General features: G+C 38.7%; 1 protein-coding gene across 2 annotated transcripts in view; it reads left to right on the top strand.

Moving 5' to 3' along the window:
• The window catches only part of CD28 (CD28 molecule), a 35,817-nt gene extending 17,450 nt beyond the window's left edge, over positions 1-18,367 (top strand). The window contains exons 2-5 of one of the 2 annotated variants that reach the window (XR_001511131.2): positions 3,669-4,025; positions 4,255-4,379; positions 9,737-11,449; positions 15,767-18,367. Coding sequence is in view for 1 of the 2 variants with exons in the window: in XM_007089968.3 (XP_007090030.3) it covers positions 3,669-4,025; positions 4,255-4,379; positions 9,737-9,865 (611 nt within the window). In the remaining variant the exon portion in view is untranslated. Of the gene's footprint in view, positions 1-3,668; positions 4,026-4,254; positions 4,380-9,736; positions 13,462-15,766 lie in introns of those variants that run through there. The other variant, XM_007089968.3, reaches the window with a different exon arrangement.
• Positions 18,368-20,677: the final 2,310 nt, after the last annotated feature.

Here is a 20,677-nt window from a genome sequence, read left to right on the forward strand (position 1 = left end):
ATGATACAGTCAGATTACCATCTTTCACTTATTGATTATTTAATGAGATCCTATTATTCACATCGTACCATACAAAGAAACATAAAAGGTTGTCCTTGCTCAAAGAAGACATGGAAACTAGAAGACTAGAGGAAATACACACAAGTCAAAAGCTTGAAGCATATGAAACAGGAGGTGCTCAAAATGTAGAACCTGACCAAATGATACAGATAGTAATTGTTTTGAGACCTGAGAAGGGAGATATTCTAGGCCATGAAATTAGTTAACAAAGTATGGAGAGAGTAATGCTCACACAGTATGTTGCTGAGATGTTGACTTAAATAGTCTGGCTAATGGAGGCTTGGGTTTGAGGAAATGAGGTTGGAAAAGCCCGTGGAGGCCTATGAGTTGAGGATAAGAAATGAGTTTTCAACTGTAAGGTTCTGTAACCACTGAAAATTAGAATCTCCTGAGAAACTGAAAGTACTGATGTTTGGATCCTGTACACAGAGATTCTGATTGAACAGGCCTGGGAATCAAGGGTTTTTAAATTTTCAGGTGATTCTAATATGCTGTCAGCTTAAGAAATCTGTTACACGATAGTGATTTTCAGCCCTAACTAAATATTAGAATCAAAGGGGGGGATTTTTATGGCAATAGTAAAGATGATCCATAGAATGGGAAAAATATTTGCAAATCACATATCTGATAAGGAACTTGCATCAAAAATATGTAAAGAACTCCGATGATTCAACAATAAAAAGGCAACCCAGTTAAGTAGGCAAATAATCTGAATAAACATTTCTCTAAAAAGGATATACAAATGCTAATAAGCACATAAAAATGCTCAACGTCATAGTCATTTGAGAAATGCATATCAAACCACAATAAGATACGGTTTCATATCCACTAGAATGGCTATAATAAAAAAGATGAACAATAACAAATGTTGGCAAGAATGTGGAGAAATCAGAGCCCTCATACACTGCTGGTAGATAATGTAAAATACTGCAGTTGCTTTGGAAAATATTTTGTCAGTTCCTCATAAAGTTAAACAGAGTTAAAGCATATGACCTAGCAATTCCCCTCCTGGTATACACCCAAGAGAACTGAAAACATGTCCACACAAAAATGTGCACACGAACATTCATAGCAGCATTATTCATAATAACAAAGAAGTGAAAGCAAATGATGAATAGAAAAAAATTTGGTATATCCATACAGCAGGATATTATTTGGCCATGAAAAGGAATAAAGTTCTGATACATTTTACAGCATAGATGAACCTTGAAAACATTATGCTAAATGAAAGAAGCCAGACAAAAAAGGCCACATATTGTATGATTCCACATATGTGAAATGCTCAGAATAAGCACGTCCATGGAGATCGAAAACAGTTTAGTGATTGCCAGGGGCTAGAGGGAAGGAAGAATGGAGAGTCATTGCTAACGAGCATGGGATTTCTTTTTTGGGGTAAGAAAAATACAATATTCTGGAATCAGATTGTGGCAATCCATTCATAATTTGTGAGTATAGTAAAAAAACCACTGCCAAAGGGAAAGGAGGTGGGGGTGGTGGGCAAAATGGGTGAAAGGGACTGGGAGATACGGCTTCCAACTGTGGAATGAGTAAGTCATGGGAATAAATAGTACAGCACAGGGAATACAGTCAATGATATTATAATATGGTTGTATGGTGACAAGATAATAGCTACACTTGTAGTGAGCATAGCATAAAGTATAAACTCGTTGAATCACTATGTTGTACAACTGAAACTAATGTAACGTTGTGTGTCAACTATAAACAAAGAAAACAAAATGAAACACAACCACTGAATTGTATACATTATATACTTTATTATAAAGTATAATTATAATATACTTTATAAGTATAATTGTATACTTTTTTTTTATAAAAAAAAAGAGTGGCTTTATGGTACATGACTTGTATCTCAATAAGTTGTTTTAAAAAATGAAAATAGATGATACAAATCCCTTCTCCCATCCAGCATAGACAAATTTCATCAGAATTTCTGGAAATGGGACCTGGATAGGTTTTTGTTTTTGTTTTTTAAGTTCTTGGTGTACAACTAGTGTTTAGAACTATATAGGTGATGAAAAGCTTTTAGTGATTTAGTTCTATGCATCTTCCTTCTTCCCAAAGCAAAAACAAAACACCTGAGCACTTGAATTCAAATCCAGGCTAAATTGTAGGTTTTATTTTAATAGATTTTTATTCTATTTGGCTCTTCAGTATGGGTGTGTGGGATGTTGCTTCAAATAACCTTAAAAAATATTTTTTAATGTTTGTTTATTTTTGAGAGAGAGAACGAGCATGAACAGCAGAGGGGCAGAGAGAGAGAGAGGGAAACACAGAATCCAAAGCAGGCTTCAGGTTCTGGGCTATCAGCACAGACCCTGATGTCAGCCTTGAACTCATGGACCATGAGATCATGACCTGAGCCAAAGTCGGACGCTTAACCAACTGAGCCACCCAGGCACCCCTAACATTTTTTTTAAAGAAAATGAAAATAGGTAGACAATTATTAGCATACCCCAAAATAATGGCAAAAATGTTTGGTTCTTATTAAAGTTTGAGTCAGAGACACAAAGCAATTCATTGTTTTAGAATAATGGAAAATTTAGAGAACTTTGCAAAGTTGATTCTTAATGCTTAAGTGGTCTATTTCTCAGGTTATTGTAGTTTACTTGGGTTTTTTAGTCTTAGCTTTGCTCATCATCTGTTTAGTGATTTAGACAAATCATCTATTATTTCTAGCCCTTAAACAGTCATTATTTATATATATATATATATATATATATATATATATATATACACACACAGTTGTGTTCCAGGCAATGGGGATATAGTGGGAAGTAAGATGGGATGGATATGCTCTCTTCTACATGTAGGTTATAACACCTAGCTTCAGGTTCTTTGCTTTAAAAGTGAAAAGATTGAACTAGATGGTCTCCATATTCTTTGATCATTTACTGGAATAGCATAAAGGTAGAAAAATGGCAAAGAGGGGGAACTCTTGTATATCTCTTCTATCTTCTGTGATTTAAGGGAACAAATATGTGAAGTTCTTGAGAAGGCTTCTCTCAGAATATGCTATGGAAGGTAAGTTAAACTCCTTGGGTTATGTTTTCTCTTACTCTTCATCCTACTTTTTCTCTTACTCTTCATCCTACTTCATCCTTCTTACTCTTCATCCCAATAAAATCAAATGGCTCAAAACATTTTAATTCCTTCACAAAAACCTGCATCACAACTTAAAGACAAATCTATTTGTGTATCTATGTCAGGTGTTACAAGCCATTTCTAAGTATCCCACTCTATCAGGAAAATAACAAAATTAAACATGATTAACATCTTTGGAATCTTAGTCAAGATTCAAAAATTCCAAACGCATAGCTGTGGTGCTCAATGCTAAAAGGAGGCCACATTCTGCCCTCCAAGTGAAAACATTCTCCATTGTCCCATTCTAAGAAGGATGGAAATAATATAAAAATGTAAACTTTTAAACTCTCAGTGTATTGTCTTCCGAAGAGTTCCTGCATCTTCTTCTGCCAAGAGAAAGCCTTTGCTGGAGATCCGTTTATTTTGTTCATTAATATATCTTGATTTCAGGGGGATAAAAAAGTCCTCATGACCTTGTTCTAAGCAAATGATTTTTCCTCCTTCAGAAAACAAGATTTTGGTGAAGCAGTTGCCCAGGCTTGTGGTGTACAACAATGAGGTCAACCTTAGCTGCAAGTATACTCACAACCTCTTCTCAAAGGAGTTCCGGGCATCCCTTTATAAGGGAGTAGATAGTGCTGTGGAAGTCTGCGTTGTGAATGGAAATTACTCCCATCAGCCTCAGTTCTACTCAAGTACAGGATTCGACTGTGATGGGAAATTGGGCAATGAAACAGTGACATTCTACCTCCGAAATTTGTTTGTTAACCAAACGGATATTTACTTCTGCAAAATTGAAGTCATGTATCCACCTCCTTACATAGACAATGAGAAGAGCAATGGGACCATTATCCACGTGAAAGGTAACATGCAACTCTACCAGTGCACCACTCTAAAGTAATGGTTTTCAATGGCAGTCTTGAAAACTAGGTCATGATCAGTGACTTCCCAAAGAGGAAGTCTGCACATTCTAAGCTAGTGATATTTTGCATACTTTGATTCATCTCCCATTCTTCCATAATGTTCAGAAGGAAGGAAATGTACTCAAGTGCCATTCCCATGTCGTTTAACCCACTCTATTCTATTTTTCAGAGAAACATCTTTGTCCAGCTCAGCTGTCTCCTGAATCTTCCAAGCCATTTTGGGCACTGGTGGTGGTTGGTGGAATCCTAGGTTTCTATAGCTTGTTAGCAACATTGGCCCTTTGTGCTTGCTGGGTAAGAGAAGCAACACTGCTTTTGTGTACCTTTTCCACTACACATGTAATCTGAACATGTTCAAGAACTATGCCTGTGTGGTTTATTCTCTGTTTAACATGTGATTGTTACTATTATTGCTATTATTTCCCTGCTAGGTTTGAGTAGGCTCTCTTTTAGCTTTCAACTGTATTGGAGATGAAAACCTAATGTGAATTCTAGTTTTTAGAAGGCATTAATTAGGTGGCCAGGCAGAATAAGAAGCTAAACGGGTACATTGCGGGTGATGGTTGGGAGTCTTAGGGCCAGGTACTTTTCTTCTCCCCATTTTGCAATATCATTATGACACGTAAAATAGCTTTAATATACATATATGTATAAGAATCTAAGCAACTTGGGAATCTAGGCAATGAAACCAATGAACAATTTTGGTTCAGGGTCAAAAATTGTGAGAAATTTGGCTACTGAAATTATGCATTCTGCATTCAAACCTAGCAAAGAAACTAGGTCTGTTTATCTGAGTCATATTTTTATCTCCTCTGAAGCAGTTGAATTTTGTGAGGCCAAGTATGGTTGCTGTCATTATGAAACTATAATGGGAGTTAGACTTTTCTGAGCTCTCAGCACTGAATTAGAGTTTACCAACTTGTGCAAATGTTCAAGTAACAAACTTGGCATATTTTTCTTTACCTTCTTCAAAATTGAAGTTTTGAACATATCTTGATGACTGTATCTACTGTTAAATTGGGACTCCCTTACCAAAGGGTCTTTCCCCTTACTCAGAAACCTCCCATTCTCATGTACATGGTGTGGGACAGAGTATCTCCTGCTTTGATTCCATGTTGTCTTTGAATTTTTTTTTTATAAGTCAGATGCATGTATGAGTCATGTCTTCAATAAGAAATGTTACTCCTCAAGGACAAAGGACTATTTCTCTTGATATTCACCATCCATCTGGTATTAAGCATATTTAATGCTTAATGAGTGCTTGTCAGATTGTTGAATTGATAACCCCCATAAGGGTCTTTAAGGCATATTCCACACATTTAACTAATCTACACATGGGTCAGTGAAAACCATGACAAGTGGAATCATCCTATTTACTATAGCATTGTTATAGTGCTGGGGTGGTGGTGGTAGGTGGAGGTGAGGAGGGCATCCCGGGTTCATGGTCATGTCAATGATAGATGCAGCCTGAGATCCTTTTAAACTTCATTGGCCTATTACCAAAGCTTGCCTCTCCATCCTTCCCATTCCCCACATGAATTGTGAGAGATTCTAAGGGCAGATGGATATTTGCTAAGCTGCCTGTTGCCTAATCTGTACCTTCTGCAGGGTAGGGAACAAAGTGGCTACTTTTTCCTGGAAATCCTTTATACTAGATATCAAGTTGATATTTACCTGTCTTGCCTTCTCTAAGTTGCCCAACCCTGAGAGCTTTTTATGTAGAGAAAATTGCCTAAATTCTTCCTCTGATGTCAGTTGAGTCCCTCATCTTTCTGGATCTTGGTGTTTTCATACAAGGTACCTTCCCACTTTTGAACCTCTGTGGTACTTGCCAATGATTTAGAATGTAGAACCTTAGCCCTTATTTTCATCCCTTAGGAATTTCAATGTCTTAATCTAAAATATAGGTGCAGCGGCTTTTTGGGTACATCTCCAAGACAGGTGCTCCCCTGTAATATGCTGACTTAGGTCAATGTAATTTACCAGCTTCCCAGGAAGTAGTTTTGAGAATTACTTTAACTTTCAGTGGTCAGAAGGGTGCTGCTCATCATTTAAAACTTATTGTAAATACACATTAGAATATCAGTTACTATTATCAGGCACTAAATCCAGGCTCAGTGACTGGGACTGCCCAGAGGAACAAAGCCTGCTTCTCCTTTTCAGTGAATTTAAACAGTTTACTTTCAAATTGGAAACATCATAGATGCTATGGGCTTTTCTTTAGTAGCACTACTTGCTTTGTCTTGATAAAACTTATTTTAGTCTTATTCTAGTTCATAGGTTCCCCGTGAATTAGGAAGAGCCAGTTGTTGGCATAATCTTATCTTCTGTGGTCTCTTGTAGTCAGGTTGTCCAATAAGAACTCTTTATTTGCATCTCAACCTAGATCTTTATACTCTCTGACAAAAAGGGTGTGAAATAAATATATGTGTATATTTTGTAGAATAATACAGCATTTTTACCTTTGGCTCATCTTTCTTGCTGCTGTTACTATCTAAGCAACCACCAACTGGCTAAGCTAGACAGGGCATTAGGGATCCCTAGAGTTCAGCCATTTCCTGGGTCCTATTCTGGGATCCTATTTTTGACTGGTCTACATTGTGCCTTGGTGTAGCTGCTGTTTTCCCGGAACTTCCTGAGTGCTTGTGATGTGCTACTGTAGGCAGTTGTAGGTTGAGTGGGTTTCTGGGAGCAGCTGCACATTCTATCTCTGTTCTTGACCTGTTGCTGACATTTGAATAAATAAAGAGCTATCCTCTGCCAGGCTGCTGCAGAACAGCACCTGTTACTGTCACTCAATCCACCATTCACTCAGCTGAATGGTAAAACCTATTCTCTTTCTTAAAGGAGCCTTTTAAAAAACATGGTCTTCTCCACTATCAATCACAATGTAGGGAATGTAGATAGTATGTGGATAGGTAGTATCTGCCTTTAAATTCAGTGTGTTCTTGAAGACTGTGTCTTTAAGCGAACTGTCTTTTGTCTTGCTGTTGTTTTGAGGAAATAAGGAAGTAAGAGTGGGAGTGGAGGAAGGGCAAGGGAAGATAGATTGTGAAGTCCCACATCTTTAGCAGACACAGCGGATTGGTGAAGGGGCAGAATAGATGACCCAGTCACACAGACACATAAGGCAAATACTCCCCACACATATAGGCACGTGCTAGATGCAGCTGGACACTACAGGTTCTGTATGGTGTTCCCAGCCATGCACGTGTCATTTCCATCCCACTTTTATGTTTATGGCTAAGTGGACTAAGTCCACTATATGATAACAGCATGAGGGTAAGCATGGGAGCCAATTGAGCAGATCTTTCATAGTCTTTGTGCAACCTGGAGAGCCTCAGACTCAAGACATCTTCATTACTGGGGCCAGCTATAGTTTTATTTGGGTGTCTGAAGGCAAAGGCTGCCATTGGGAGTCTGGCAAGGGAAGTCCTCAGAGCTGTAGTAAGAGCTAAAATTCTTGCCAGGGTATCATTAGCAGCCTTCCACATTTATTTGGGGGCAGACACTTCCTTGCCCTTACTCCTGCCGTGTCATAACCTTGTGCCCAAGAGAACTCTAGTCTTTCATTTATAGAAAGGATGTAGAGCCAAGATGTTTGAAGAGCAACTTCCCTCACCCACTTGGTTTCCATGGCTACTTCTCTTGAATGAATCTCCCAATTATGTCTGTTTAATGTTATGGTCTTCTTAGTTTCAGCTGGATCATTCATCCATCATTCAAATCCCAAATGACCAAAGTTGAATTTGTAACCTTCTCTTACAAATCTACTTCTCCTACTGTCTTGTCTTATATCTATGGATGGAGCAGCATCCTTCCAGGCTCCCAGGCTCAAATCATCAGTCATCTCTGGGTATGAGCAAAAAGGAATGGACAAGCAATCCAATAATATTCATTCTAAATTTGGTCACATATTTTGTATCCATTACTTCCCTTTCACTCCATTCATTTTCATGATCAGACTCTTTCGATCATGATTTATCAGTCTTGGCACTATTGACATTTTGGGCTGGATAATTCTTTGTTGTAGGGGGCTGCCCTGTGCATCAGAGGGTATTCAGCAGCATCTCTGGCCTCTACCCACTAGGTGCCATAGCATTCTTCCTAGATGTGACAACCCAAAATATCTTCAGACATTGTCAAATGTCCCCTGGAACAGGGGATAGGGAGCTGGTTGTGTCAAGAATGAGGCTTAGGTCGTCTGGTTTGGGCAACCGTATATATGGTAATATCACCCGCTGAGATCAGAAACAATGAGAGAGGACCAGACTTTATGGGAGGCTCTTGAGTTTCCTTCTGGACATGGTGAGTTTTAAGTGCCTTTGAGGTCTAGGTCAGAGATATAAATTTGGGTGAAGAGTTGCAAATGGGGATGAGATTGCCTAGAGAGAGAGAGGAAGGAGTGAGTAGAAGTCTATGGGGAACTCACATTGAATGACTACTTAAAGAAGGATGAGCTTGCAAGGGAGGCAGGCAAGGAGTAGCCAGACAGGTAGGATGAAAACCAGGATGGTACCATCTCACAGAAGGCAAATGGAAGAATGCTTCAAAAAGGAGAGAATAATCATTAGTGTAGAATGTGGCTGAGAATTCAAATGATGACAACTGAAAACATGTTAGCTGTATTTGGTAATGTGGGAGTCAGTATTTTTCCAACCTTCAACACTTGCTCCTGCCCATTTGACAACAAAGGTATGAATGGTTCATGGAGGAGTGCATGGAAATAGGCCAGGGCAGAAGTCACTTGCTTACGTATTTATTCAAGTGTTCATTCCATTCACATGCAACATATCTACTTATGCACCAGGCCTAGGTGCCAAGAAATAGACATTTTTTTTTCATAATAGAGAATTCTGCATTCAGAAATCTGGGTAGCTTTCTATTTCTAGAATTTTTATGGGACTTTTATCAAATATGTAAATTTTACCATCATGTTGGTTCAGAAAAGATGCTCCTAATGCCCAGTCAAAACTTTGCTAAGATTTATGGCAAGTATGCTCTTGCTCTGGGTTTAGGATTGCCCCTACTTTCTTCCCTTACCCCTGATAGAAAGGGGAAGAAGGAGCAGAGTCTGAGGAACAGAGATGAAGGACACTATTGTCTTTACAGAAATGTACGTGCATATAAAAGAATAGGAATGTAAGTAGTTGTCTAGAACCATAACTCTCCACTAATTTGGACTCCACTGCTATGAATTTTATGATCATTTCAGAATCTAAGGTCCTCTTGGATTACCTGTGGAAAAACAACTTGTTAACCAAATGACTAACATAAGAAGATTGCAGTGGAGAAGCTCAACCTTTTCACGGGAGGAAGGGCCTTAAAGAGTACTTACATATCAACAAAGGATATGTTAATTAGATATGCTTTTGGAATTCAGATCAAATGATTGTATTAAGAGTAACATGGGTACATTTATCTAAAATACGTTGTTTGATTCCGATTTCACAGGTTAATTTGGAAGAGTCCAAAGTAATTAGGTTTGATTAGTCACTATCCAGGTCCAAGGCGCTCAATGAAGTCAGGTGTATTCAGCTTCATTTGACAGTCTATGTTCTGAATAGTTGCTCCCAAGTCTTAGAGCTCCTCCCATGACGTCTCTTTCTGTGCCCCTGCCCCCTTCACAGTGATGTTTCTCTTTTCTGCAGATGAAGACCAAGAGGAGTAGGATCCTTCAGAGTGACTATATGAACATGACCCCCCGGAGGCCAGGGCCCACCCGAAGGCACTACCAACCCTACGCCCCAGCACGCGACTTTGCGGCATACCGTTCCTGACATGGACGCCTATCCAGATGCAAGCCGGCTGGCAGCGCTTCACCTGCTCAACACAACTGCTCTGGATAGGAAAAAACTGCCTCGTCTTCAGCCGGCCACCAGCTCCCATTAGGGGCTCTTATTAGGCCAACGATGCCAATGTTTCTTGAATGACTAGACCAAATAACATTATTTTGAGGCTCTGAAATGAAGTTAAAGAATATTGCTGTGGCAGGCTCTATCTTGTAGTGCCATGACCCAAATTTCAACTTACCATGTATTTATTGACTTGATCAAGAGGTTACAGTAGAGAACAAAAAGCCAGTGGATTCTGTTAGCCTTGAAATCTGTTTTCCATTTCACTTCTCTTTCATCTCACTCACCTGAACACTGTGGCCAAGTGGAGTGTGATATGGAAGGACTTTTTAGATGGAGAAGAAAGGTTACAAAACCATTCCTTTTGGTTAAAGGCGGGTTTAGGGTGGGGATAGGTAAGGGTGGGGGAGGGGGGAGACTTCATATTTTTAAAATCATTAAAACACTGTCTCTCATTCATGAAATGAGCCACTAGTTCCTATTTAATACTTTTGGTTAAGAAAGATATAGACATTGTGTTGTTTTTTGTTTTTTTTTTTTTTTTGTTTTTTTTTTTTTTTAATTCTGGTCATATTTAGTCCTTTGGACCAGTGGAATACCTTCAAAGCAATTTGAAGCAGTCTTGCTCTTCTTACTCCCTGCAATGGGAATTCAATGTAGTACTGACCATATGATTTGAAAAGAATAAAGTAGTCCCCCCAAACCACAGAAGAATGTGTCAGGAAATGAAACCACCTGATGTCAAAATTATTTGAATACTATGAAGTGTTATTTCTTTAGCAGATCATTTCAGTCACATCATAGAGGGGGCTTTTCTGTTCCATATATTTCAGATTTTCTGGGTTGGTCTCTTTGTTATCTGTGCAGAAATCTAAAGTGGGATGCTGAAAGCGTATCCAGAGCAGCAATGATACTGTGAAAAAGGGGTGTTAGTACTCCTTAGGGTATATGGAGGATGAGTCCCAAGATGCTTCTTCTAAAGGAGGAGAATAGAAGGGAATGATGGGACTCTTGCCAGTGTGCTCAGGGAGTGGCTGGCATCTGGTGGAAAATTTCCAGAAGACAACAGGCAAAAGGAAATGTGGCAAGAACTCCTTTACAGAGACTTTATGTGCTTTAGGGCTCTGTGCTCCAGAACTCTGTGGGTTCAGCTGTGTGTTTACCCTGGAGGTCCAATGACATGGAAAAGTATTTTGGAGTATGTCTTTTGAGTCCACATCAAAGTTCTCAAGATACTCAACAAAGCCTGACCCTGTAAAGCCTGACCTTGTAATGAGCACAGATATTTTTCTGCCTCCCGTTTGGGTCAAATGGAGTATGCCTGGGGACCTTGAAGAAGAGCTTTACTGCTACCTTTACAATTTGTTCAGTGCCTCGATTTATTCAGATGTTAGAGGAGTCTAGGTTGTAGAAGCAGATGAAATAGATCTTGTCCAAGTCCCATTACTAGTTGGCCTCAGGCAAGTTGCTGACTTTCTAAGACTCTGGCTTTTCAACTATAAAATGGAGGTAATGATCATAATCTACTGGACCAGTGATGTACTGCTCTGTCCCTATACTATAATCTCCATCAGGGCATGGCCCAAATTTGTCCTTTTTTCATGCTTGTCCCTGATGCTTAGTACCATACCTGACAAATAATGTTAGCTATTATTATTATTGCCATATAAATTATGTATAAAGATTAAACTGGGAAATGCCCCGAGAAGGGGAAGAATATTGTAACACAAATTTAAACCCACTACCCAGGGATAAGGTGCTATAAAATTTGAGAATCTCTTAACTTCTGCCATTTTCCTGTTTTGGAATATTTTAGCTTGTAATGAAATGTACAGCATTCTGCCCCCCACTTTTGTGTATAGAAAGAAGTCTTCTTTAATTTTTTTTTTTTGTGTGTGTGATGTGGGGAGGGATAGGAATCCTATGATTCCAGACAGAAAATATTGTACTTCAGTTGACTTTGAAATGGGCTTCCATTCCACGAATACAATTAACCCAAAGAAGGTCAAACTCGCTAGTACTTGGGTGACAAAAACTCCTGAATTTTTACTGGCACGTGTGCTGCATTGCCAGCCTCTTGGCACACAGAGTTCTTTAATCCAAGTGACTGGATTGGATTTGAAAATGATAGAGCTAGAGAATTTTTAGAAAGGGCAATGTCAAAACATAAATTTCAAAAATGGAAAGATTTGATCTTTGGTAAAAAAAAATGGTTTTATTTTCTGATGGGAAAAATAGGTCTACTATAGATGAATCACACTTTAGATTTCTCTTACTCACTCTGAACAGAGCCAAAGTAGAAATGTTAACAGGGAAGTCCATTTTCATTATTAGTATGAGCCAAGAAATGGTTTAAAAACAGTGGTTGGAGCAATGCTTTTACAGTTTCACATAAGGTAATTATGAAGAAAATAATGTCATTTGCTGCTATTATTGTAAGAGTCTCATAGTTAATAGTATTTCTATAATTTTTGATTGTGAACTCACTTATGTTGGACCAAGCATGCCAGTTTAAAGAGACCAAGTGTACATTATGTTCTGTGTACTCAGTGGTAAAATTACTGAACTATCACGTAACTGTTTTTAAATTTATGCTTTAGTATTTGTCTTTCAAAGCAGGTATGCTTCAGTTTTGGCCATGAATCTGGAGAAAACTTGCTATTTAAAAATGGTGTGGGATAAATCTTTTAAAGTAAATCTCCAGTTTAGCTTTTTAAAAAAAACCCAAACTTTCAGATAGTAGTTTTATTTCAAGCAAGGTACACTCCTGGTTTGTTTACTTGGCTTTAGTCACAATTTCTCATCAGACCAATGGTTTAGATCTTTGAGATGTCAGGCTGTGCATTTTGTGTGATGTGAATGTTCTACGAGAGACATCAAACTTTAGTCTTGACCCCATCAGTCCCTTGGGTTAACTAACGGATCCACTAGTTATCATGGCTAATTTAATGGGGATGTTGATGGTTAAATGGATGTTAGATCCCTCATTTCAGCTTTTTGCTCTGCTGGATAAGAGCCACAGCCCACCTAGGGACTGACCTCAAAGTGTTAAATTCAAATACATTCTGGAGGTTAGAGATGGTGGCAGTGATGGACCCAGAACTAGGGTCATCACTGCTGTAGACCTGTAATTGACCCAAGTCAAGGACAGTGGCAAGGATTTTCTCAAGTCCTGGGCTGAGTAACTTCTTGGGATCTGTAAGCACATTTGAGGCTCAGGAAATCTCTCCTAGAGGTATATGCATACTTTCCAACATATTTCTCCTCAAACATCACAGGCATGTTTCCATCTCGGGGCTTTTACACATACTGTTTCCTTTGTCTGGAATGTTCTCTTCTGGGTATCTATCTGGCTTGCTCCCTCATTTCCTTCAGGCCTCTGCTTAAATGTTACTTTCTGCCCTAGTTAATACCCCCACTTGCCCCACCAACCCTATATACTTTCCTTGCTTGCCTTGTTACCATAGCATTTCACCATCTCTTATGCAAGATTTTTTTTAATTTTTTTAATTATTTAAAAAAATTTTTTTTTCAACGTTTTTAATTTATTTTTTTTGGGACAGAGAGAGACAGAGCATGAACGGGTGAGGGGCAGAGAGAGTCTTATGCAAGATTTTTAAAAACTTATTTATTTGTTTATTGTTTGTTTCCCCAAAGTAGAATGTAAGCTTCATGAGGGATGGAACTTTGTCTGCTTTGTTTATTGCCATATCCCCAGTGCCTAGAATAGTACCTGGCATGAAATGTATATTTATTGATTAAATGAATGAACTGCATACACCTTATGTATTAATGGTCAGCTTAAATGTACTAATCATACTCTGAGAAGGAGAGAGTCAGCTCCGTTTTCTACTTTTCTATTAATAAGTTCAAAAATCCATTTTATCAGTGAAACAGGAGGTAAAACATATGTAATACACAGCCGAACCTGATGAAAGAAAACCTGATAGATAGAAGTTCATTCACATTTTAGAAATTTTTGTGCAGTGATGAAAACCAATACTGTTAGAATCATCTTAAAAGGTCATGCTAAATAAGCCACAGACAAGAGTAAGTTGCTTTTCCATTGAAGTTCCCAAATTTACTCTTAACAGAGTATCGACCATGTTTTAAACATGACTTTAGACTGAGACTTCTAACACTGTTGCCTTGGTAGTTAAAATCCCATCTCACTATGAACTGCTACTCATTTCTCTCTCTCTTTTTTTTTTTTGACCCCAGCAAATTCTATAAATGCCTTGCCTGGCTATGATTCAAAAAGAGCTCACAGATGAGAATGCTGGGGATAGATAATTTCAGCTTCTTTATCTGTCATGCTCATAACTGAACACTCTAATGGCTTGTAAGAGTTTAAAAATAAAAGACCAACAACAAACAAAATTGTGGCACTTTTAGTAAATTGAAAATTCAAATCAGATATGTTAATCACCACACACGCACACACACGCACACACACACATGGCTATCATCTTGCAGGTAGGGGAAGGCCCTTGAAAAAGAGACACAGAGCTTGTCTGATAATTTACATAGTGGCTCCTATTTATTTCATTGCAAACTCTTCTTTGAAGGTGGCCTGAAGTCAGATAGGTGTACCATGAGTTCTTCTCCAAAGTGACTCTTCTTTGTTGAAATGGAGCTCATTAAATTTAATAAAGGTAAACTTGAAAAAGATGAGTTTATATGCATCCTCCTACTCCAAAAAACCCTGAACTTAGCTAATCACTCATGAATTCAATTGGACAAACCAATTCAATCAGAAAGGGACAAGACTGGTAAAAATCAGCCATTAAATGAATCTGCTCAATAAGTGCTCCTTTATTGGGCTAATAAAAATAGTGTAACCTAGTTATGTAAAAAGGTTCTAGCACCTTGAAACCCAAGTTCAAAGTGAAATCAAGTGCAAACTTAATAACTTTACCTAACAGATCTCCCACCATGTTCTAACTACATAACTATTGAATGATATAATTGCTCACAGCCCTGAAGTACCTTTTTTTCTCTAGTCTGATAAAAAATATGGATTTTTTTAAGCAGTACCCTTTCTCCTCTCTCATCTTGCCTGTAACAGAGATAATGGATGAGTGAGAAAAATCAAAGAAACTTCTAGATCCATCATAATGGAGGCCAAACCACCACACCAGCAGCAGCAACTGGAATGGTCTGAGAGTCATTACCAGACCCTTGTTTGGTAACTTATTTGTGTCTCCTAAATTGAGGCACTGCCTCACTCTTGACTTTTCGTCAGTGGTACTCAGAAGTTTGGTTCTTAAGGAACAAATCTGCATGGGTGGATCTCTCCACTTTCTCTGATGGCATCCCAAATGAATGGATGCTTTCCCTTCGAAGATTCACAGGCTCTCAGAACTTAGAAACCCAGACCACTGTCCAGAGCAGAATGTAGTACACTTTCGCGGTATTTCTTTTGTTCTTTTCAGGGTGTGTGGACACTTGGGCTCCATACTTGAAAAATGCTCGGGATGAAATACAGGTGATCCAAGAATATTTTGTCTTTTCTAAGCTGACCTCATTATTGAGGCTACTCAAAAGGCCAGAATATATGCTTTCCAAAGACCAGCTTGGTATCCTGTTTGCTTGATTAAATTTTGAAAGGTGTTGGAGTGCCAGGAATTCAGGGGACGAAAAGTCACAGAAGGGTGAATTTATCCTAGAGTAGGGGTGGACTAGATTCTCCTTACATTGCATCTTGATAGTGCTGTCTTGATGACAGATTTAAACACTCCTCTGGCTCCAAAGAACAAGTTGTGAGAGCTGGGTGGAAATGTCAGTTGAAACAGAAGAGCAGCAAACAGCTTTGTTTTCCTATAGTTGTGGTTTTACTTGGTGATGATGACACATGAAGATGAAAATGTGCAGCATGAACTCCAGTTGTTATCTGAGTGAGCATCTCTGCCAACACTGAAGGATATGTGTGGGTGTCACCTGCAAGCAAAGAGAGAGAGAAAGAAAAAGAGGCCCTGTTTCGGAAAGAAGAGCCAGTTAATCAAAGATCAACAAGTGGTGATGTTTATTTCATGAGCTTTATCTTTGATTTCCTTCCCCTCGTTAATCTTCAAGTCTCAATTTTGTCTCTGGACTAAATATATAAGTGTCTGGTGATTGAGGAAGGGTGGAAAGGTGGGCTTGAATGGGGATCATGGCCATTACTATAGTCATTCGGTCATTTTTTCGTCTCCTGGGCACAGATTAACAATTGATATGTTAGCTTCTAAATGGTATGTTAGCTTCTAACTTTTGAGAACCTGTGGCATATTATGCAAGGATAGACAAACTTGAGATTGCTGTTGGGGACCCTTTTTCACTCCCAACCCTGTGCAACTCTTGTTTCACTTGTTTTATGCTTCTTCCTCCTTCCTTCCTATTCATTCTTTCAATAACTATTCAACGAGCACCTGCTCAGCTCTAAGAAATGGGGTAGATACTGGGTATGTGGCAGTGAGCAACACGGACATTATTATCTCTACACTTACTAAATGTAAAAGGTAGACTTTATGTAGCCCTTTTCCTTCTTCTTTAAATACGCTCCTCCTCTTGGTAACCATTTAGTCTTAATTATGGGCTCAGACCTTCATGTGGCTCTTTGATAACCTCTGTTCTGTTGGTTTGCCTGAAATCTATTTCTTTGAGGTGTTCTTATTTAACATTTCTAGCACCTTTAATGTCTTAGATGGGGTATTGATAAACTTTTTCTGGAAAGGGCCAGATAGTAAATATTTTAGGCTTTGCAACCACATGGTCTCTTGCAGCTATTCAACTCTGCCAGTGTAGTGCAAAAGCAGCCATAGACAATATGTAAACAAATGAGCATGTCTGCATTCCAATAAACCTTTATTTGTAGACATTGATACTTGAATATCAGGTAACTTTGATATGTTACACAATATGAGTATTCTTTTGATTTTTTTTCCCAACCACTTATACATGTAAAATCCATTCTTAGCTCATGGGCTGTTCAAAAGCAGGCTGTGGGCTGCATTTGGCCTGCAGGCTGCAGTTTGCTGACTTAGACCCACGCCACAATTTTAGTTACAATTATGTCTTTGAGTTCCAGTCACCATCTGCATTTTTAGGGCTGGAAGCAATCAGTTTGGATGTGTAAAAAGGCTTCTTGGAAGTGGTGAATGTTAAGCATCTGTTTTGAAAGAAGGACATGGATCATGCAAGAAGGAAGAAGAAACTTCGTCTGAGGGAAAGTCATTTTAGGTAGAAGAAATGGGAAATTAAAAGTAAAGATGAGGAGAAGCTGTTTGAATGAGGATGCAGTCCCCTGTACATTATTGCTAAAAGCCTAAAAATCTTGGGAATTGTGGTTACTCTTCTCTCAAGTCCAGTTTGCCTTTTCTCCTCTTTTCTAAGCATCAAATCCTTTTAGTCTCCAAAGAAACAAAGCAAATTTTGGGTCACAGCAGGTAGGGGCCAAAAAATATGGCCTTGTTTAGTGTAATGAACAGGACCACTTTCACGGTGAACTCTTCCACACGTAGCACAATCCAATCCAACATGGGGTAGGTGCAGCAGAGATCAGAAGCAGCTGTCTCAGAATTGGCTCCCTACTTTCTGCCCATCATCCATGATTTCAGTCTGCACTTGGCTGCCATTTTATAGGTGACCAAGAGTGACCACCCCCTGGAATCCAAACTTTCACAGGGAAGTGGTAAAATCAGTTTTACTTACATAAGAAGGACACTGACCTGGCTCTTACCATTCTCTCATCTCCATTCATGTCTCTTGTCTACAGCTGCTGGTTACACCCAAGGTACGAACAGTCTCTGGAAGCAGTCCAGCATATGTGGGCACCCCAAGTCATACACCCATCTGGGCAATTTAAAAATAGAGCCAAATGTAGCATTTAGTCCGATCTGTCCAGCCAAGATGAGGAAATTGCCTCTAAAAGGTCAGATGATTAAGATCATTGTGCCAATAGTCTAGGATGTCAGTAATGAATAAAGATTCTGGCAGAATGAATTTATCCTGACTTTGTATATGGCATTCAAGTTCTGGGTCTACATGAACAGCCTCAGGAATTCCAAGATTTTTCTTTTCCGTCATGTAGGCCCACTGTGTATATTTATGTGTTGTGTGCCCTGCACAGGGCCCCTAGCCAAAGGGGGTGGAGGGGGCTGAAATCCCTTTGGATCCCCTTAAGCTACTCATCTGCAAGAGCTATGTCCACCTGCAGAGAGTGCCTTTCTCTACTGCCCACACATATGGACTGCTGAGGTCCTGACAGAATGCTTGCCTTTCTGCTACTTGGTGACTGAACTCCTTATAGAATAAATTAGGTCCTCATTCTCAAAACAGGAATTATCTAGGATGAGCAAGAGTTAAAAATCAACCAAAAAAGTGGAATTGTTCTTAATACCATAAAAATTTCTCTCTTGGGTCCCTTCTGTATTCTTTTCCACACTCTTTATTTATTTATTTATTTATTTATTTTTCTGCACAATTTAATTCAGTTGGGTGGTTTTCTCTGAAATACTTCTTGGTGGGGGGAGGGTGGTTTAGGAGTAATGTGAGAAGAAACTTCCTGGCTCAGATCTCAGAGGAAAAAACCTGTGCCCTGGAGAACACCAGGTTTGGAGTTCTTTCCTGGGCTGTCCTTGGAACTTTTCTGTTAATGGCAGAATGTATTCTTATTTTGTAGTTCTCAGTACATGAGGGGCTTGGACTAAATAACTTCAAGTCTGATATCTATAATAGGTATGGTAAAATCATATTCCTGATTATAACTCTGCCAAAATAATCGTCCCCAAATAAATTCATTGCTTTGGGTTTTTGCCCATCACCACATTCCTATTTTATAGCTATAAATATTTTATGTTTGATATTTTTCAGTAAGGATTATTTGAATAAATCTATAATTTCCTATAACTCTTAAATTCAATAATTGATCATAAAGGTTTCCATTACTTTCTCTAAAGAAAATCATGAATTTTATTCATACATTTTAGGTCAGAAATCTTGAAAACTTTTTGGAACTTATGGATTTCTTGTGTGAATTTAATCTTAAAAGCACCTTCATGTTATAGCACAAGAAACTATTACATCATTTTTAGAGTTTATCACTTTCCAAATAATAAACTTCTTGATGACATAAACTTTACATTATTTAGTCTTCCATGGTGAACTATTATCTTGAATATGATACGTGCTCAGCACATCTTTTTTTGTTGTTGTTAACATTTTGTTTTAATTTAATTTGATTTAATTTAATTTTAAAGAGAGAGAGAGAGCGAGAGCGAGTGAGAGCATGCCTGTGCAGCAGATGGCTGGGTAGGGTGGGGGGGGGGAGAGAGAGAGAGAGAGAGAGAGAGAGAGAATCCCAAGTAGGCTCAGCGCTATCAGCACAGAGCCCAATGTGGGGCTTAAACTCACAAACCATGAAATCATGACCTGAGCCAAAAGCAAGAGTCAGATGCTTAACTGACTGAACCACATAGGTACCCCACTCAGCACATCTTAATTGGATGAATAAATGGATGGATGAATGAACATCTGTCATTTGATAAATATCTGCAAGCTGTTTTGGCCTTTGACAGATTAGATGAACTAGCTACTGTGAAAAGACTTGGGAAAATTGAGGACTACTGATAAAGATTTAGAGTTTCATAAATTGTCAAAATGTATTCTATTAATATATACATTTTCAGACATTGTTTAGACATTCAGAAGCAAAACCCATTTCCCCTTCCTTGGCAACAAACAGAACTCTAATTGTGTTCATGTATCTACCCCCATTGTGCTTCTGGGGCGTTCCAGAGAGTGGGTAATAATTGGTTTAAGCCAGAATAGTGGTCCTATCTTCTCATTAGTGACTGTTTTAAGCATGGACATGTGACAACATTCTGAACTAGAGCCAAGGCAGTGTGTTCTAAGAGGTCTCTGGGAAATTTTTTCCTGGCTCTTTAAAAGAGGTCGGTGGAAATAAACAGTCTCTTTCCTGCTACAGAGTGTTGTGTCTGTAAGTGGCATCTGGAACAGTCATTTTAGGACTGTGAGGAGAGGAGAGTTAACCCAAAAAGAACACGCTGAGATACACAGAGCGGGAAGAGAGGAGGAACCTGTGTTCTGATGACATCGTTGAGCTGTAGAATGAACCAACACTGAAGCTGTTCTTCCTTCAACTTCTTGTCATGTGAAACAATAAATAACTTTATCATTTAAGGCATTTGAGTTGGCTTTTCTGTTGCATGAAGCTTAAAGCATTTAACTAGTAACTCGTTTATGCTTATTGATGTTCATAAACACTCAGATTATATTACTTGGTATACACAGAACTTGACTCACTAGTATCTTGTCTTGTTGACATGCTCAGTAATTAGTCTCTGGTAACTGTGAATAATTAAATGTTATGCTAGATGTATACTTACGACAGTATTCATACCTGCTGACATGGGAAACTTGGGAAACTTGCTGCCTTGAACACACTGCCTATTGGGGTGTTGTAGATTGCAGAATAGCTGAAGATACAAGAACCTCACAAGAGATCAGTAAGACTTAACTGATAAGAAGGAGCACCTCCTACAAGGAGTCTGGGGAACTTATAGTCATATATATTTATTTTATTTTATTTTATTTTATTTTACTTTTTTAATCTACACCCAAATTAGTTAGCATATAGTGCAACAATGATTTCAGGAGTAGATTCCTTAATGCCCCTTACTCATTTAGCCCATCACCCCTCCCACAACCCCTCCAGTAACCCTGTGTGTTCTCCAT

The sequence above is a fragment of the Panthera tigris genome, chromosome C1, assembly GCF_018350195.1.
Source record: "Panthera tigris isolate Pti1 chromosome C1, P.tigris_Pti1_mat1.1, whole genome shotgun sequence".
Classification (NCBI taxonomy): Eukaryota; Metazoa; Chordata; class Mammalia; order Carnivora; family Felidae; genus Panthera; species Panthera tigris.